Source organism: Lynx canadensis, chromosome F1 (assembly GCF_007474595.2).
Source record: "Lynx canadensis isolate LIC74 chromosome F1, mLynCan4.pri.v2, whole genome shotgun sequence".
Taxonomy (NCBI): Eukaryota; Metazoa; Chordata; class Mammalia; order Carnivora; family Felidae; genus Lynx; species Lynx canadensis.
In genome coordinates, this window is record NC_044319.2 from 3,779,408 (window position 1) to 3,794,768 (window position 15,361).

The 15,361-nt window shown below is 38.2% G+C and overlaps 1 protein-coding gene across 1 annotated transcript in view; it reads left to right on the forward strand.

The window, feature by feature from the left end:
- The window catches only part of SMYD3 (SET and MYND domain containing 3), a 645,009-nt gene that overhangs the window by 153,008 nt on the left and 476,640 nt on the right, over positions 1-15,361 (forward strand). The window contains exons 3-5 of the mRNA XM_030301800.1: positions 11,094-11,201; positions 12,728-12,785; positions 14,959-15,095. Of these exons, the coding sequence (XP_030157660.1) occupies positions 11,094-11,201; positions 12,728-12,785; positions 14,959-15,095 (303 nt within the window). The remainder of the gene's footprint in view (positions 1-11,093; positions 11,202-12,727; positions 12,786-14,958; positions 15,096-15,361) is intronic.

Here is a 15,361-nt window from a genome sequence, read left to right on the forward strand (position 1 = left end):
TAGTTACTCTAGGACTTTAGCAGAGAGCCAAGGTAGGGCTCTGGATTGGTTAGTTTGCATGTTATAGGCACACCCCCTGCTGAGCTCTTTGCTTTTCTAGGAATTGGCTAAGGAGTTGTGTCCATAACTTATTTAAAATGTTCACCACTTGGGGCGCCTGGGTGGCTCAGTTGGTTAAGTGTCCAATTTCGGCTCAGGTCACGATCTCGCGGTTGATTGGTTCGAGCCCCACGTTGTGCTCTGTGCTGACAGCTCGGAGCCTGGAGCCTAGAGCCTATTTCAGATTCTGTCTCCCTCTGTCTGTGTCCCCTGCTCATGCTCTGTCTCTCAAAAGTAAAGAAATGTTAAAAAAAGAAAAAAAGTGTCCGACTCTTGACTTTGGCTTAGGTCATGATCTCATGGTTTGTAAATTTGAGCCCATGTGGGGCTCCGTAGTGAGTGTGGAGCCTGCTTGGGATTCTTTCTCTCCCTCTCTTGCTGCCCCTCTCTCCCACCCATGTGCACTCTTTCTTTCTCTCAAATAAATAAATAAACAGTAAAAAAAAGAAAATGCAACTTAGTAAGATAGCACAGTAAAATGGGTTTGATTTGAATGGGTTTGAACTTCAGTAAGATATACAGCAAAGAATACTCAACATCATTAGTCATCAGAAAAATGAAAATTAAAACCCCATTGGGATATCTTTACATACCCAATAGACTAAAATGCAGAATGCTGACTACACCGAGTGCAGACCGGGTTGTGGATATCTCATACTCCGCTGGTGGGAGTGTAAATATAGAACTGCTTTGGGAAAGTTTGGTAGTTTCTAAAAATGTTAAGTGTACACTCACCACATAAACCTGCAGCTTTGCTCCTAGGTGGAACATGCACACACATACACATGCACACATACGTGCGTGCACACGCACACACACACACACACACACACACACACACACACACACACTGCACATACACACAACTAGCCGTAAGAAAGAACCAACTACTGCTACCTGAGGCAACATGAGTGAATCTCAGAAACATTGCACGGAGGGAATAAAGCCAGACTGAAGGACGTAGTGCTGTTCTGGAGTTGGCACAGCGCGTGTATAATGATGGCGACCAGGTCACCGCTTACCCGGGTTGGAGGGCTCGGATGGAAAGGGAGACAGAGGAACTTTGGGGGGTAATGACAGTCTCTGTCTTAACTTTGGTGTTGTTACAAGGACGTGTGTATATGTCAGAACTCATCAAGCTACACTCTTGAAATTGGTACATTTTATTGTAAATTAGTGCTCCATAAATTGTTTTAAAAATACCACTTACCGCAGAGCCTTGAAGTGCGCCGAGGTATCATTTCCTCCTCTGTAATAAGGGCTCACAGCCTTTACGCCACTTGAAGAATGAGTGGCTGCGGAGGCGGCCGTCGTAGGAGGGTGAGTGTGGGGCGGGAAGACCCAGTAGAAGTTCTGATCCCTGCATCAGAAACAGGAGCGTCAGATGCAGCTAGATTCTCGACTCTGACCCTCCTCTGCTTCCTCACAGTCATTCCAGTAGCAAGGAGGTATTTTGACACTGTTTGGTATAAGACTTTTGGGTAAGTCTCTCTTTTTTGGCTACTTTCAATCCCCTTCTGTGCCTGACATTTCCCTTCTGTGCTGCCGGGTCCCAGCTGGAGTTCTCCCTGGCAGGTGGCTGCCTTCTCAGAAAAGACTCGGAAGGTAACTGCCCTTTGAGGCGGCCTCCGCTGCCCTGTTTCTGCAGCCTGTCTTACCCCCGGTTTCTGACTTGTAGAAAGGACGTTAAACTCCTCATTCGTTGATGGCTCTTCTAATCCACTTTGGGAGTTAAAAACCTGATGCTTACTTGGGCTGGGGAGACAAAATATATGTGCTCCATTGCCATGCTTAGCTAGAACACAGTGCTGACGTTCGGATTAGCATGGAAGTTCCTTTCACAGAAGATTGGAAGTGTGTAGAGGTGAGTGAATTATTTTGCCTTTCTAGATAAAATATGTCACGTAGGCCATTCCATCTTGATCTGACCTCTCACTAAATCAGAGGTTGGCAGACTTTTTATTTTGCAGTGGTCCAGGTGATAAATATTTTAGGCTTTGTGGGCCGTAGATTTCTTGTCATAACTATTCAACTCTGCCGTCATAGTGTGAAATGAGGGAGTATAAGCTGTGAACGTGGCTGTGTTTCAGTAAAACTTTACAAAAGCAGGTGGCAGAATGGATTTGACCTGAATTCTGCACTAGATGATGGCTGACTGACTTTGGGGCACTAATATTATTAACTGTTCCTCAGTTAATCAGGAAACTGTAATTTCCATTTTCCCGAGAAATAATACTTGTTGTTTCTTTTGTCAGCTTGATGCCCTACGACCATTCTCCTACCCTACTCCATCTTTATATTTGGCCCTATCTAATTTGATTAAGCCTAGTGGGAAGGTCTAGATTTGATACAGCACTCAGTAAGCTTTTAAGGTGATAAGTCTAACGTCTATCACTAGGTCTCTCTCGTGCTGTAAGGAGATTTTATGCAAGATTTTAATCAATACCTGTCAGTCAGCTGTAGCTTGTTAGATACCTGGCTTAGCTTTCTGGTTTTCCTGTTCCAGATTCCAGCTTTGATCTTCATGTATCTGTCAACCTGCAGTTCAATACTAGACTACTTTTGAGGCATGAAGATAGAGATATTGTTTATTTGCTATTAAATGGTCTGTAAGTGATTGGAAAACTGTTGGGTCTCCTTTCCTTCCTGCAAGTTTCAGGGCAACTCAAGTATTCTCTAAGTTTTGCTTATAGGAAATCTCTGTAAATATTGATTGTGAGTGGAATGAATCATGAAAATGTGGTAAAAAAATTGTAACAATCTTCCACGCCAGAAGGTGTTCAATTATTAATGACAAACACGTTTGTTGAATAAATGGCTGAAAAGAATTCTCTTTTTGTACATTTTAAGCCAATTTCTTCATCCTTTAATGATCTAAAATTTGAGGAAAATACTCTCTAAATGATCTAAAATTTGAAGAAAATTTTCAGCTCTATGTAAGCCTTATGTGGACAGGCTTCAGACCTATTTTGACATAATTCATAATTCAGATTATATGTTCCTGTGGATTTTACAGAATCATAGATTTTTATAGTTGAGAGGCTGCCTTAGACATTATTGAATCCAGTCCTCTTACAAAATGAATGTCTGGTGAGCCCCGGTCATGAATTAGATGTGTTTTACTGAAACCAGTCTCGATATGCATTGTAATACTCTATCCCACACAATAATAAACTGCCCTAAGATGAGTATTTACTGTAATCAAAGCCCAGTGTTTAACACTATTTTTTTAAAGTTTATTTTTTATTTATTTTTGAGAGAAAGCTGGCGAGTGTGAGTGGGGGAAGGGAGAGGGGCAGAGAGAGAGGGAGAGAGAAGATCCCAAGCAAGCTGTGCGCCATCAGCACGGATGTGGGGCTTGAACCCATGAACCATGAGATCATGACCTGAACCAAAAATGGAAGTCAGACACTTAGCTGACGGAGCCACCCATTTGTCCCCAATGTTTAGTGGCATTTAAATGGGTTATTGAGCTGTAGTGATCATATCCAAGGAGGGGAGGGGAATGTCATAGTAGTGCAAAGGCTATTTTGTGTAAGAAGGTTGAAATAAACTGATTTTCTCTTTCCATTTTAACATCTCATCAGTTCTCTTCTTTAGTAATCAGGACCATGTGAGACTGGCCAGAGAAAGAGTTGTTAGGATTTACTGTCCTTTCTTCCTTTTAGATGGCATTAATTTCAAATGATCAATGATAAATATATAGTAAGTTATATCTTCTCTAAATGGTACTGGCTTTAGAAGAAATCATCAGATGTCTGTCATCTGGTAAATGCAAGATGTACCTAATTGGTAGTACACTTACTTTAAAAAAATGGATGTGAATGAAGATAAACTGATAAAACAGTTTACTGAGTAAGTCTTTGCATTACAAATGGTTTAATTGAAGCGTGTTTTTTTTTTAGCATTTAAAAATTAATACATTTAAGCTATTCTTTGAGTTACAAACAGATTTTCAAAAATATTTAAAAGTGTTTATTGAACAGTAATTTTGCTCTCTCATATAAAAATGCTTCTCCCTGAATCACAGTTACCAGACATAAGAAAGATAATGATATTCACTATTGTTTATAAATATAATAACATGATATTTGTAGAAAATACAAACAATATTGGGACAGCATAAGGAAAAAAGGCAAAAATAGCTTTTTCTTTTAGGAAAAGCTGAAAAATTATTACCATTCAGTTTAAAAAAAAATGTTCATTTATTTTGAGAGAGAGACAAAGAGAGAGTGTGTGTGCATGAGCAGGGGAGGGGGCAGATAGAGTCCCGAGTAGGCTCCTTGCTTTCAGCTCTGTCAGCGCAGAGCCTGATGCTGGGCTCGATACCCTTAACTGTGAGATCATGACCTGAGCCGAAATCAAGAGTCTGACGCTTAACCGACTGAGCCACCCAGGCGCCCCACCAGTTTTTCAGTTTTTTAAATAAATGTATGATGAGCATTCTTACACTTATTTCTGTACACCAGTTAGATTTGTTAGGATTAAGTGTATTGTAAATATTATTCGTATACCAACAATATGCACATTAAGATTTTTGGTGTTCATTACCATACACCCATGAGAAAGATTAGAGAACCTTACAGTTCTACTGATAAGGCTGGAGTGATCTAGACCGTAGACCCTAGACTCTTCCAAATGCTGTTAGTTTCATTCATAGTCGCTACACTAATGGACCACCTGTATTACCTTCTTTCTGTTAGCATGCCTTTGATCCCTGGTGTGGTTTGTCTTTTTTGTTTATTTTTTCTTTCTTTTTTAGGCATGAATTTCCTATTCATGTCCTAGGCTGGCTTGCCTGCCTGTCTGTTTGTCTGTCTGTCTTTCTTTCTTTCTTTCTTTCTCTCTCTCTCTCTCTCTCTCTCTCTCTCTCTTCCTTCCTTCCTTCCTTCCTTCCTTCCTTCCTTCCTTCCTTCCTTGAAATATTCATCCTATCTTTAGTTATTTTGTTAGGACCTCCTTTTATTTTAGAGACATTTAACACTGTCTTTCCTATACATTGTAGACTTTGTTTTCTTGGTTTGACCTTTATCTTTCAACCTTGCTTGTGGTATTAGGTTTGTTCTTTCTGATGTACAAAAGTTGCTTATTATTTTTTTTTTTTATTTAAAAAAAAATTTTTTTTTCAACGTTTATTTATTTTTGGGACAGAGAGAGACAGAGCATGAACGGGGGAGGGGCAGAGAGAGAGGGAGACACAGAATCGGAAACAGGCTCCAGGCTCCGAGCCATCAGCCCAGAGCCCGACGCGGGGCTCGAACTCACGGACCGCGAGATCGTGACCTGGCTGAAGTCGGACGCTTAACCGACTGCGCCACCCAGGCGCCCCGTTGCTTATTTTTAATGTAGTTTAATATGTATTTCTTTTCCTTTTTGGGTTTTATGTCCTGCTTAGAAACACTTTCCCTACGTCAGTGTTATACAATGTTCATTCCTATAGGACTGTATAATAATTTAATAAGTATAGAAAAGTACTTTTTTGTTTCTTCTATTAGTATATACAGTAGCCTTTTTAATTTATTCTAGATTGGTGGTTTTTCAAACTTAGCTACATACGGAATCACCCTCAGTGAATAAAAAGAATTCAGACACCTGATCCTGTCTCGTTACTACTGTCAGAATCCCTGAGGTTGTCCCAGGCTGTGTATTTAAATAAATATTTTTATGTCTGTTTGTGCTGTGTAGCATTGTTCTAGTTCTACAGTTTTGAGCTCTGATAGACCTAACTCTAGCTTTTTATAATAATACTTTTGGTCCTCTGTAGTATCTTGAAATGAAATTCCGTAGTAAATACAATCTACCTAGTTACATATTTTTAAAATTCAATATCAATGTAATTCCATAACTTGAATGTAAAGGAGAAGGAAAATGATGATAACTTACAATAAACTAATATATTTTATATTATATAATGCGTGCTCTCTCTCTGTATACACACACACATACACACATACATGCTCAGGCATGACTGGACTGGAAGACATAATTAAGAAGTCATATACTTGCGTCTGTACAGTCACCTTGGAAAGGGAAGTACAACATTCAGGATCAGAAAGCGTGTGTTATTGCTAACTCCAAATACCACTGGTGGTGTTGCCTTCAGTGATATGCTTTTATAAAATATTAAATAGCTTTCACTAAAGTTCTTAAAATGCAATCTTTCCTTGATTTACCTAGAAAATTCAGTGCTATCAAGGCTGTGTAAAAACTAGCTCTTCGTTTTTTTATGTGGAACAAGGCTTAGTTCCAGGCTTGGATAATTGCAAACAAGTTTTTCCCCTCTGTAGAATGTTTTATTGGACTTTTAATATTTTGTTTGTACATTTATTTATTTTTGAGAAACCGAGTGAGACAAAGCATGAATGGGTGGGGGGCAGAGAGAGAAGGAGACACAATTTGAAGCAGGCTCCAGGCTCTGAGCAAGCGGTCAGCACAGAGCCTGATGCGGGGCTCGAACCCACGAACTATGAGATCATGACCTGAGCCGAAGTCGGACACTCAACTGACGGAGCCACCCAGGCACCCCTATTGGACTTTTAAAAGTCATCTTGGGGCGCCTGGGTGGCGCAGTCGGTTAAGCGTCCGACTTCAGCCAGGTCACGATCTCGCGGTCCGTGAGTTCGAGCCCCGCGTCAGGCTCTGGGCTGATGGCTCGGAGCCTGGAGCCTGTTTCCGATTCTGTGTCTCCCTCTCTCTCTGCCCCTCCCCGTTCATGCTCTGTCTCTCTCTGTCCCAAAAATAAATAAAAACGTTGAAAAAAAAAATTAAAAAAAAAAAAAAGTCATCTTGGATTTGGAACGATTCTTCATCGTGTGGAATTATCCTATACAGGGTGCCCAACACCTCTGGTTCCTGGCCACTAAGTGCCCATGGTTTTCTCCCCAAGCATCTTAACAAATAAAATCACCTCCATAAATTTCCCAAACAACCCTCAACATTAGGGTTACCCCCATTTGGGGCTACTGGTTTGTTCGTTTGCTTGTTTATTTATTTATTTGAAAGAGAGGGAGAGAGAGAGGGAGAGAGAGAGAGAGAGAGAAAGAACGCATGTGCAGGGTAGGGGCGGGAGGGGGAGGAGAGAGAATCTTAAGCAGGCTCCTTGCTCAGTGTGGAGCCAAATGCAGAGTTCGATCCTAGGAACCTGGGATCATGACCTGAGCTGAAATCAAGAGTTGGACTCTCAACTGACTGAGCCCCTCCAGGCACCCTGGGAGCTACTGGTTTAGTTTATGTTCTGTATCAATATAAATACTACCAAACATGAAAATGTAGAGATTCTGAAGTTGTTTTTTGAGTCATTCATTTACCAATACGTGGAATTGAGTCATAGATGTCTTCATTTCCTTTTTTTTTCCATCTCAGACTCTTTTTTCCCATTGTCTTTGTGTCTTAATGCAATATTTAAATTTCCTTTGTCTTTCATGCTAATTTGTGCCTATTGTACATTATTGTTAGTTTTCAACTATGAGAACAGGAAACATTACAGCCAGTATTGTGAACAAAATCTTAATTACATCCTGCATTTCAGTAATGGAAAAAAGTAGGAAAAAGTAAATCAAGAAGGTTGTTTTTGAGAAAACTGGCAGATAGATTATGAGCTGTTGAGGTCTAGATCAAGGTTAAAGTTTGTAGAGTGAAGATAATGCCTAATGTTTTTGTAAGATTGTAGAGTTTTGCTTCAAAGTCAAATGCAGTTCCTTACAAGATTGCTTTCTTAGCCTTCTCTGTGGTTTGCCTCTGATAGTGAGCCTCATAGTAAGATATGATGGTGAAGCTGAACAATAAATCCTAATAATTAACATTTTAGAAACATGGTTTTAATATCATGGTAAGATAGGAAGTAGACTGTAAAGTTGACACTGTGCTTTAGACCAGTTTTAAGTGGTATGATTGCTTTCTGTGTTTATTATATAGATTTGATTTGGCTTTTAGATGAAAAGAATGGATATCTTTTTGCTGAAGAAATGGGGACATACATATGTTCTCTGGTGTTTTCACCTGCAGCAATTTAGGAATAGCCTTAAGAAACATACTGTTTAGTTTCTAATTACTGTTAAGAAATAAGAACTCAATATTAATTATGCTAAAGACCTAAAGTTGTTTTGAGAAGAATTCTCCAAAATTTGGATGTTTATTTCTAAATAATGTCACCTAACAGATCAACTGGTTTGTTACCTAGGGGTACATTTTGTAGCTACTTCACCCTGGTTGAGCTGTCAGGAGACTGAGCTGCTCCAAACGTAAGGGGGTTATGGATGATCTCTTGTACTAGCAAGTATTGATTAAAATATGTTCTTAAGATCTTTTGGTCCAAATGGTCTCAGCTTTATTTTGGTAGGTGCAGTCCTTTGTCATCTGGACACTTGCTCGGGTTTTGAACAGGGCCAGAATGTTTTTTCAGAGACCCATTGGCACTTGTGGTTCATTCCTGCCCACATGGCCAATGAAGGCATCCGTCAGGCTTCTCAACTTTTAATACTGAATGAAAAGTCTTCCACCAAAGTCACGGTTCTCCCTTCAATCAGAAGTAAAAAAATATCAGCACTCTAGTTTCCTGTCAGTGTGAATGATTATGAATTCAAAGATCACATGAAGGAAAGTATGTAATAGCTAATATATCACTAATTTCGTTTATCTGAGCCCATATATACCAACCTACCTTCCCAAAGGATAGCAGTAACAATCGTGAGAAACTTGTGTTAACTTACACGTTTCTTTAATGCAGAGCTTTTTAGCAAACTGAACTTCTCACAAACTAAATTACTTCAGATCTCTAAGTGGGGTATACATTATGTAACATTTTTCAAACTTATTGGACAATGGAAGTATGTGTTTTTTAAAAATATTTTATTTACTTTTGCAAGACAGAGACAGAGCATGAGCAAGGGAGGGACAGAGAGAGAAGGAGACACAGAATCTGAAGCAGGCTCCAGGCTCTGAGCTGTCAGCACAGAGTCTGACACGGGGCTGGAACCCATGAACCATGAGATCATGACCTGAGCCAAAGTCGGACACTTAATCAGCAGAGCCACCCAGGCGCCCCCGGAACCATGTTTTTTTTTTAAGTGATCTTACACATGTTGGTAAATTGCTAATTGCTAGTCTAAGACTAGCCCCTTAAACAAATAGAAACATTTTCTTTCCCTGAGTTATAGTTTAATAGTATGCCTTTTAGTGAGTAGGGACATTAGAAGTAGCTATATGAAGGCCATTAGAACTATAAACTGTTTTTGAAGACATTGTCCAGTACGTTAATTAGCATTCTTGGGATAAATTCCTCCTGTGATTTGATAGTTGGTAAGGCCGTGTGTTTTTCTTTCCTGTCAGATGAGAGTTATATAAGCCATTATGCTTTTTTTTTTGCCTAGCCCAGATCAATTTAGTGCACGAACATGGGACTTACTTAGCTCTCCTGTTTGGCATACTAAGAATTTTTACTCCCCTTTTATGTTTACATAGCTTGGTAGTCAGATCCCAGCCTTACTTTATTAATCTTTAATAGAAGATAATATCTACTATTTGGATTTTTGTGAATATTGCATGAAATACCATTTTTTAATTGCCTACCCATGTGTCTGACATACCGTAGGATGCTCAATAAATGCTAGAGGACTATTTTTTTTTATAGATTTAACATTTTCTGTTTCTAATTTTATAAACTTATTTCATATACATCCTTACTTTGAAGCAACTCAGTCTTATTTAGAAATGAATGAAGTATAAATACTAAAAAAAAAAAAGATTACAAACATCACATTAAAAGCATTGCCATGGTGGATATAAAGAAATGAAGTGAGGCAACCATGGGTAGAGTTGGTAAAAGAGGTGAGACACCCCTTGTAAACAGTGTCTTCAAGATTTGGATTATGAGGAAATAGCACACGGGCCACAGTTTCATACAGCAACTCAGCAGGGGCAGTGATTCTGAACAAAATGCTGGCTTCAACTTGAATCAAAGTCAGTTTTCAAAATAGCTGCTGCACTTTTGAAATTTTTGGTTGCACTGCATGTTTGTGCTGTGGATGGAAAAGGGAGTTCCTCCTGGAGGAATTTTAATAGGGCCAGAAGTTGGGAGGCACATTTATAGTTTGTGAAGCAAGAATGCCTGTGAGCATCAGGCATTTCAGTGATGGAACTTCAGCCCTGTTGGAATAGAACATATTAGACGTTTGGTCGAACTGACTCCCGCTCACAGGGGGATACTCTAACATTTCTGACCCTAAGACTCAGGGAGAGTCCATAACCTACAGTGTTGCAGGATTGGTGACTGGTTCACTTTTCAGCCACGCCAGCACATGGCTAGGATCATTGGTTAAGGGACCATGAAATTTATCATCCAGACCACACTTTTCAGAATGAAAAGAGGCACTGTTAATTGTTAATGATTAAGCCAGGACCACCAAATAAATAAAACACAACGGTCCTGGGCAAGTGACATTTAGTCATTTTAGCTAATAACCCTTTTCTGTGTTGTCTTTAAATGCAGAAGGTTTCATATTTATTGTATGTTAGCTCTCCTGATATTTCTGTACTCACTGTAGCAGCACAGAAACTCAGAAAGCTGTCTGCCCTCTTTTAATTTTCCTGAACCATGTGTTTGTTTTCTAATTTGGTGAGATATTTTCTTTTTGGGTTCAAAATTACCATCTATTATTGCACTCTATTTAATCAGCTAAAAGACTATCTTATACATTATTAAGTAAGCCATAATGATTCTTTCTTTGGACTCCACCAGCCAGGTAATAACCATGGGGCATATTAAAGGACAGAGGGGGAGCAGAAGCCTTGGTGTCCAGCCTGGTAATTGCATGCTTGGCAAAGACTGGATCCTGCATGATTAACAGTATTAGAATATTGCTTTCATTTTCTATTATGCAGTTCTATTTAGGCTGTTGAAATTAAATTAGTGTTGATGACTCTCAATGTTCAAAGCCATTGTAAATGAAAGTTACATTTCTCTGTCACATGTTCCCTCCCCACTCTCGTCTTAACAGAAAAAAGCTTGGCAAGACCACAAGCGGGAATGCAAATGTCTTAAAAGCTGCAAACCCAGGTATCCCCCGGATTCCGTTCGACTTCTTGGCAGAGTTGTTTTCAAACTTGTGAGTATAAAATTCGTGAAATATGCTAGGGGTTTAATTTAGCCAAAGCTCTTGAAGTTGCAGGTACTATTCATATTTAAGGCTGTCTTTAAACGCATATGAAGGGAGAAGGTAGATTACTCCAGGGAGTATTTTAAGACAGAAACTTGCTGTTTTCCTGTTAGTCACAGCCTCAGTGGTGGTGAGGCAGCACCACCTTTGAGGGCCCTCTGTGTGTGTGTGACCTCCCGGGAATAGAAACACAAGGTCCTGTATCTAAGGCGTGAGATGCCAATGATGTCTGTTATGTTCCCTTCATTACTTTTCGACTGTGAACTAATGCACTAACTTTTTGGTTGCTTCTTCAAGTGAGGTTTTAATTAGATGATAATTAATCTTACATGAAAGTGTGATTATCTTTTTTTTTTTTTTTTTATAGCCAAGTTTCACTGAAATTGTTTCTTCAGTCCTTTCCCCTACTTTACCAAAACATTCACTAGATTCTTTGAAATAAACCTCTGGCAATACCCTCCAGACCTTTTTTTTGGCCATAATTTCACATGAATATCTCTTTCTCAAATTATTTCAGTCTCCAGCTTTGTTCTGTCCTGTTGCTTATTGACTTTTATGGGGGGGGGTGGCTATAAAATTTAATAGAGAGTTTTAAGAATGTAAAAGTATGATTACACACTTAAAACTAACAAGATGTTATATGCCAGTAACATCTCAATTTCCAAAAAATGAATGTGGAATGTGAAATGGGCATTGTCTTTGAACTGAGTATATGACATCCATCGTATAATTAACCACTATTTGCAAATGTATATATTGTGTTAAACTAAAAAATACGAATTTATTTCAAAGCGATAATAAATTCAGATCAACTTTGTTATTATGCATTTCTTTAATCTCTGTGATCATTATAATATTTGAGTCTGAAATTTTTTTTACTTTATTAATATTGAAAAGGTAGAGAACCAGGACCCACTGCATCAGAATCTCATAGAAAGCAATTATAGTAATAGCTACCTTCTATTGAACACATCCTATTTCCAGGCCCTGTCCTAATTGCTTTACACGACAGACCTCATTTTTCCCCATAACAACCCAGAGAATCATGTGCTATGATTACTATGTTTTAGATTAGGAAAGGTGAGATAGCTTGTTCAAAGTTTTACAGTTTGTAATAAATTATTATTTTATTCATCCATCTCTGCTTTTCTATAATCATTAGTAGCAAAATCCTTACAGTGATATAAATCTGTGGGTAGAGCTGGGGAAAAAGAAATAAAAGTATGAAAATTTGTTGTAAAAGAGTTTTCCATTTGGAAATTAAACTGGTAGATTAAGTCACAACTTAGATTTTATTTTACAGTTGTTACTGATTAAATAATTCAACTCTAAGAAAGTGATGAAGAGAAGGAATATATAGAAAGTTGTCTTTTTAAACGGACTTTTATTAAAATATCTAAAGATAGTCAAATATATTCATTTATATATTAGAGCACTTGAAATTGTTTTTGGTGTTTTCCCCCTTTGCTTCATAGATGGAAGAAACACCCTCTGAATCGGAGAAACTTTATTCATTTTATGATCTGGAGTCAAGTAAGTGGTTGTCTATATCACCATCAAAAGAATCCTATCATTTATTTGCTGACCCTGTGTGTTGCTTTCTTTTTAACATTGCTTTTCTTTCTCTTTATTATGTGAGGCAAATCTAATAACACTTTTCATATTTTTATCTACGACTGACTATTTATTTATTTATTCCAGGGTAGTTTTGGCGATTTAGGAGTTTGTAAAGAACCATAACCCACTCTTAGTTTCTTTTTGATGTCCAGGAAGAGTGATGTGAACAAGGGGGCTCCAGGGAATTTTTGGGTTCACTGGTCCTTTAGATAATAAGGAAAGTAGAAGGTATGGCTGACTTGGGCTGTCTGACAGCATTGAGTGTTGTTTTTCTTTTGAACTACCACAGTGGTGGCCGTGCTGTTTGGGGATACTGAATGGCCTTCCAAATCAGAGTGTTCAATAAATGTAGGGTTTATTTTTCCTTCTTACTGGCACAGACCCTCTTTAGTGAGGTTGTAAATGACTTCACCCCAAAGTAGCTAGACCTTGTAGGGTAAATTTTGCCACACAGTTTAGTATTTCTGGGTGGAGACCAATGAGAAGATGATCTTGTATAGATTTATGGTTATGGGATCCTAAGTGCTAGTGATAATAAATTATTATTCAAGAAATCATGGGGTTAATTATTCCGTTGAACAAGTAATTTAAAGAGAATATGTAGACCTGACACGAGCAGGAGAATTATGCTATAGTTCAACTTGATGTATGTTTTCAAGTTTTAATAGAGAAGTAATTAGTCATTTTTTCGTGTTATATTATGGCTAGGTAATTAACATCTCTTCCAGTGAGTTTTACTGTTAACATTAGCCCTGCTCAGTAGTGGTTTCACACGTGCTGCCTTAAGTACAGTGTTCTCAGATGTTATTAATTGTACACTCCTTAGTCTTAACACGTTTCTGTGGTACAGATTAAACTGAGTTTTCAAAGGGGTGATATTTGGATAACTACTCTTTGGAACCTTCTCCTTCTATTTGGGTTTTAGCAGCACCACATCTTTTTTTTTTTTTTTTTTAATTAATTAATTTATTTATTTTTTAAATTTATATCCAAGTTAGTTAGCATATAGTGCAATTATGATTTCAGGAGTAGATTCCATTGATTCATCCTCTTACGTATAACACCCAGTGCTCATCCCAACAAGTGCCCTGCTTAATGCCCCTCATCCATTTAGCCCAACCCCCACCCATAACCCCTCCAGAGCAACCGTCAGTTTGTTCTCTGTATTTAAGTCTCTTCTGTTTTGTCCCCCTCCTTGTTTTTATATTATTTTTGCCTCCCTTCCGTTATGTTCATCTGTTTTGTATCTTAAATTCCACATGTGAGTAACGTCATATGGTATTTGTCTTTTTCTGACTTATTTTACTTAGCATGATACATTCTAGTTCCATCCACGTTGTTGCAGATGGCAAGATTTCCTTCTTTTTGAATGCCAAGCAATACTCCATTGTGTGTATATGTATACACACACACACACACACACACACATATATTATACACACACCACATCTTCTTTATCCAGTCATCTGTTGATGGACATTCGGGCTCTTTCCAGACTTTGGCTCTTGTGGTGTAAACAGTACCACATCTTGTTCATTCAGTGTGGAAATAACTTGAAGTTGGGGTTTCTTGGGTTGGTCCCTGTTTCCTTCTCAATGTGCTATGTGACACATTTCACCAAATGAACTTTAGCTGAACTTTTTACTTCTCATTTTTTTTTCCTGCCTTTGAGATACACTGTTTATCAGTTAGTTATGCTCTGGTTGTAAATTGTTTCATGGGAAAATCTGCTTAAATTCATTGACTTTAAGCATTTATGATGGCTTGAACACATGCACAGGATAATGTAGAGAATCTGTAACGCACATCTTTACCGATTCTGGTTGTAGTGGTTTTCATCTGTGTGTGTATTTATTTTGTTTCGATAGGCATTTGATCCTATATTGTTGATGAAGTTTGGCAGAATTTAATTGATAATATATGTATCATAATTTGTAGTTGTCAACAAATAAAAAGAAACATATTTGCTCTCTGTCAGAATGAAATCTAGAGCAGGAAATTCTGGTTTAATAGCTAACATTGAACACCTGAAAGTTATCCATTAAAAATTCACTGTGTGATTGTGCTATTTATTTTCCCTTTAAAAAAGATATTAACAAACTGACCGAAGATAAGAAAGAGGGCCTCAGGCAACTTGTAATGACATTTCAACATTTCACGAGAGAAGAAATACAGGATGCTTCTCAGCTGCCACCTTCCTTTGACATTTTTGAAGCTTTTGCAAAAGTAAGTGTTAAGTGTTTGAAATCTTTGTTAATGCCATAAATCAACCCTTTACTTCTTCTTCTGTTGATCCTTGAAAATCCAGGATTTTCAAGCCTTAAATCACTCTCCCACCTTAATAAGTGGAGAATGAGAGAATGTATTGCTTCTGTTGAAAAGGGTATTACCTTTTCTGTCTCATCAGTACACTTATTCACGGCCGAGTATGTTCATTGTCTGCACTCTTGAAAGGGTTGCTTTCTTTTCTAAAAGAAAGCAGTATATTATTC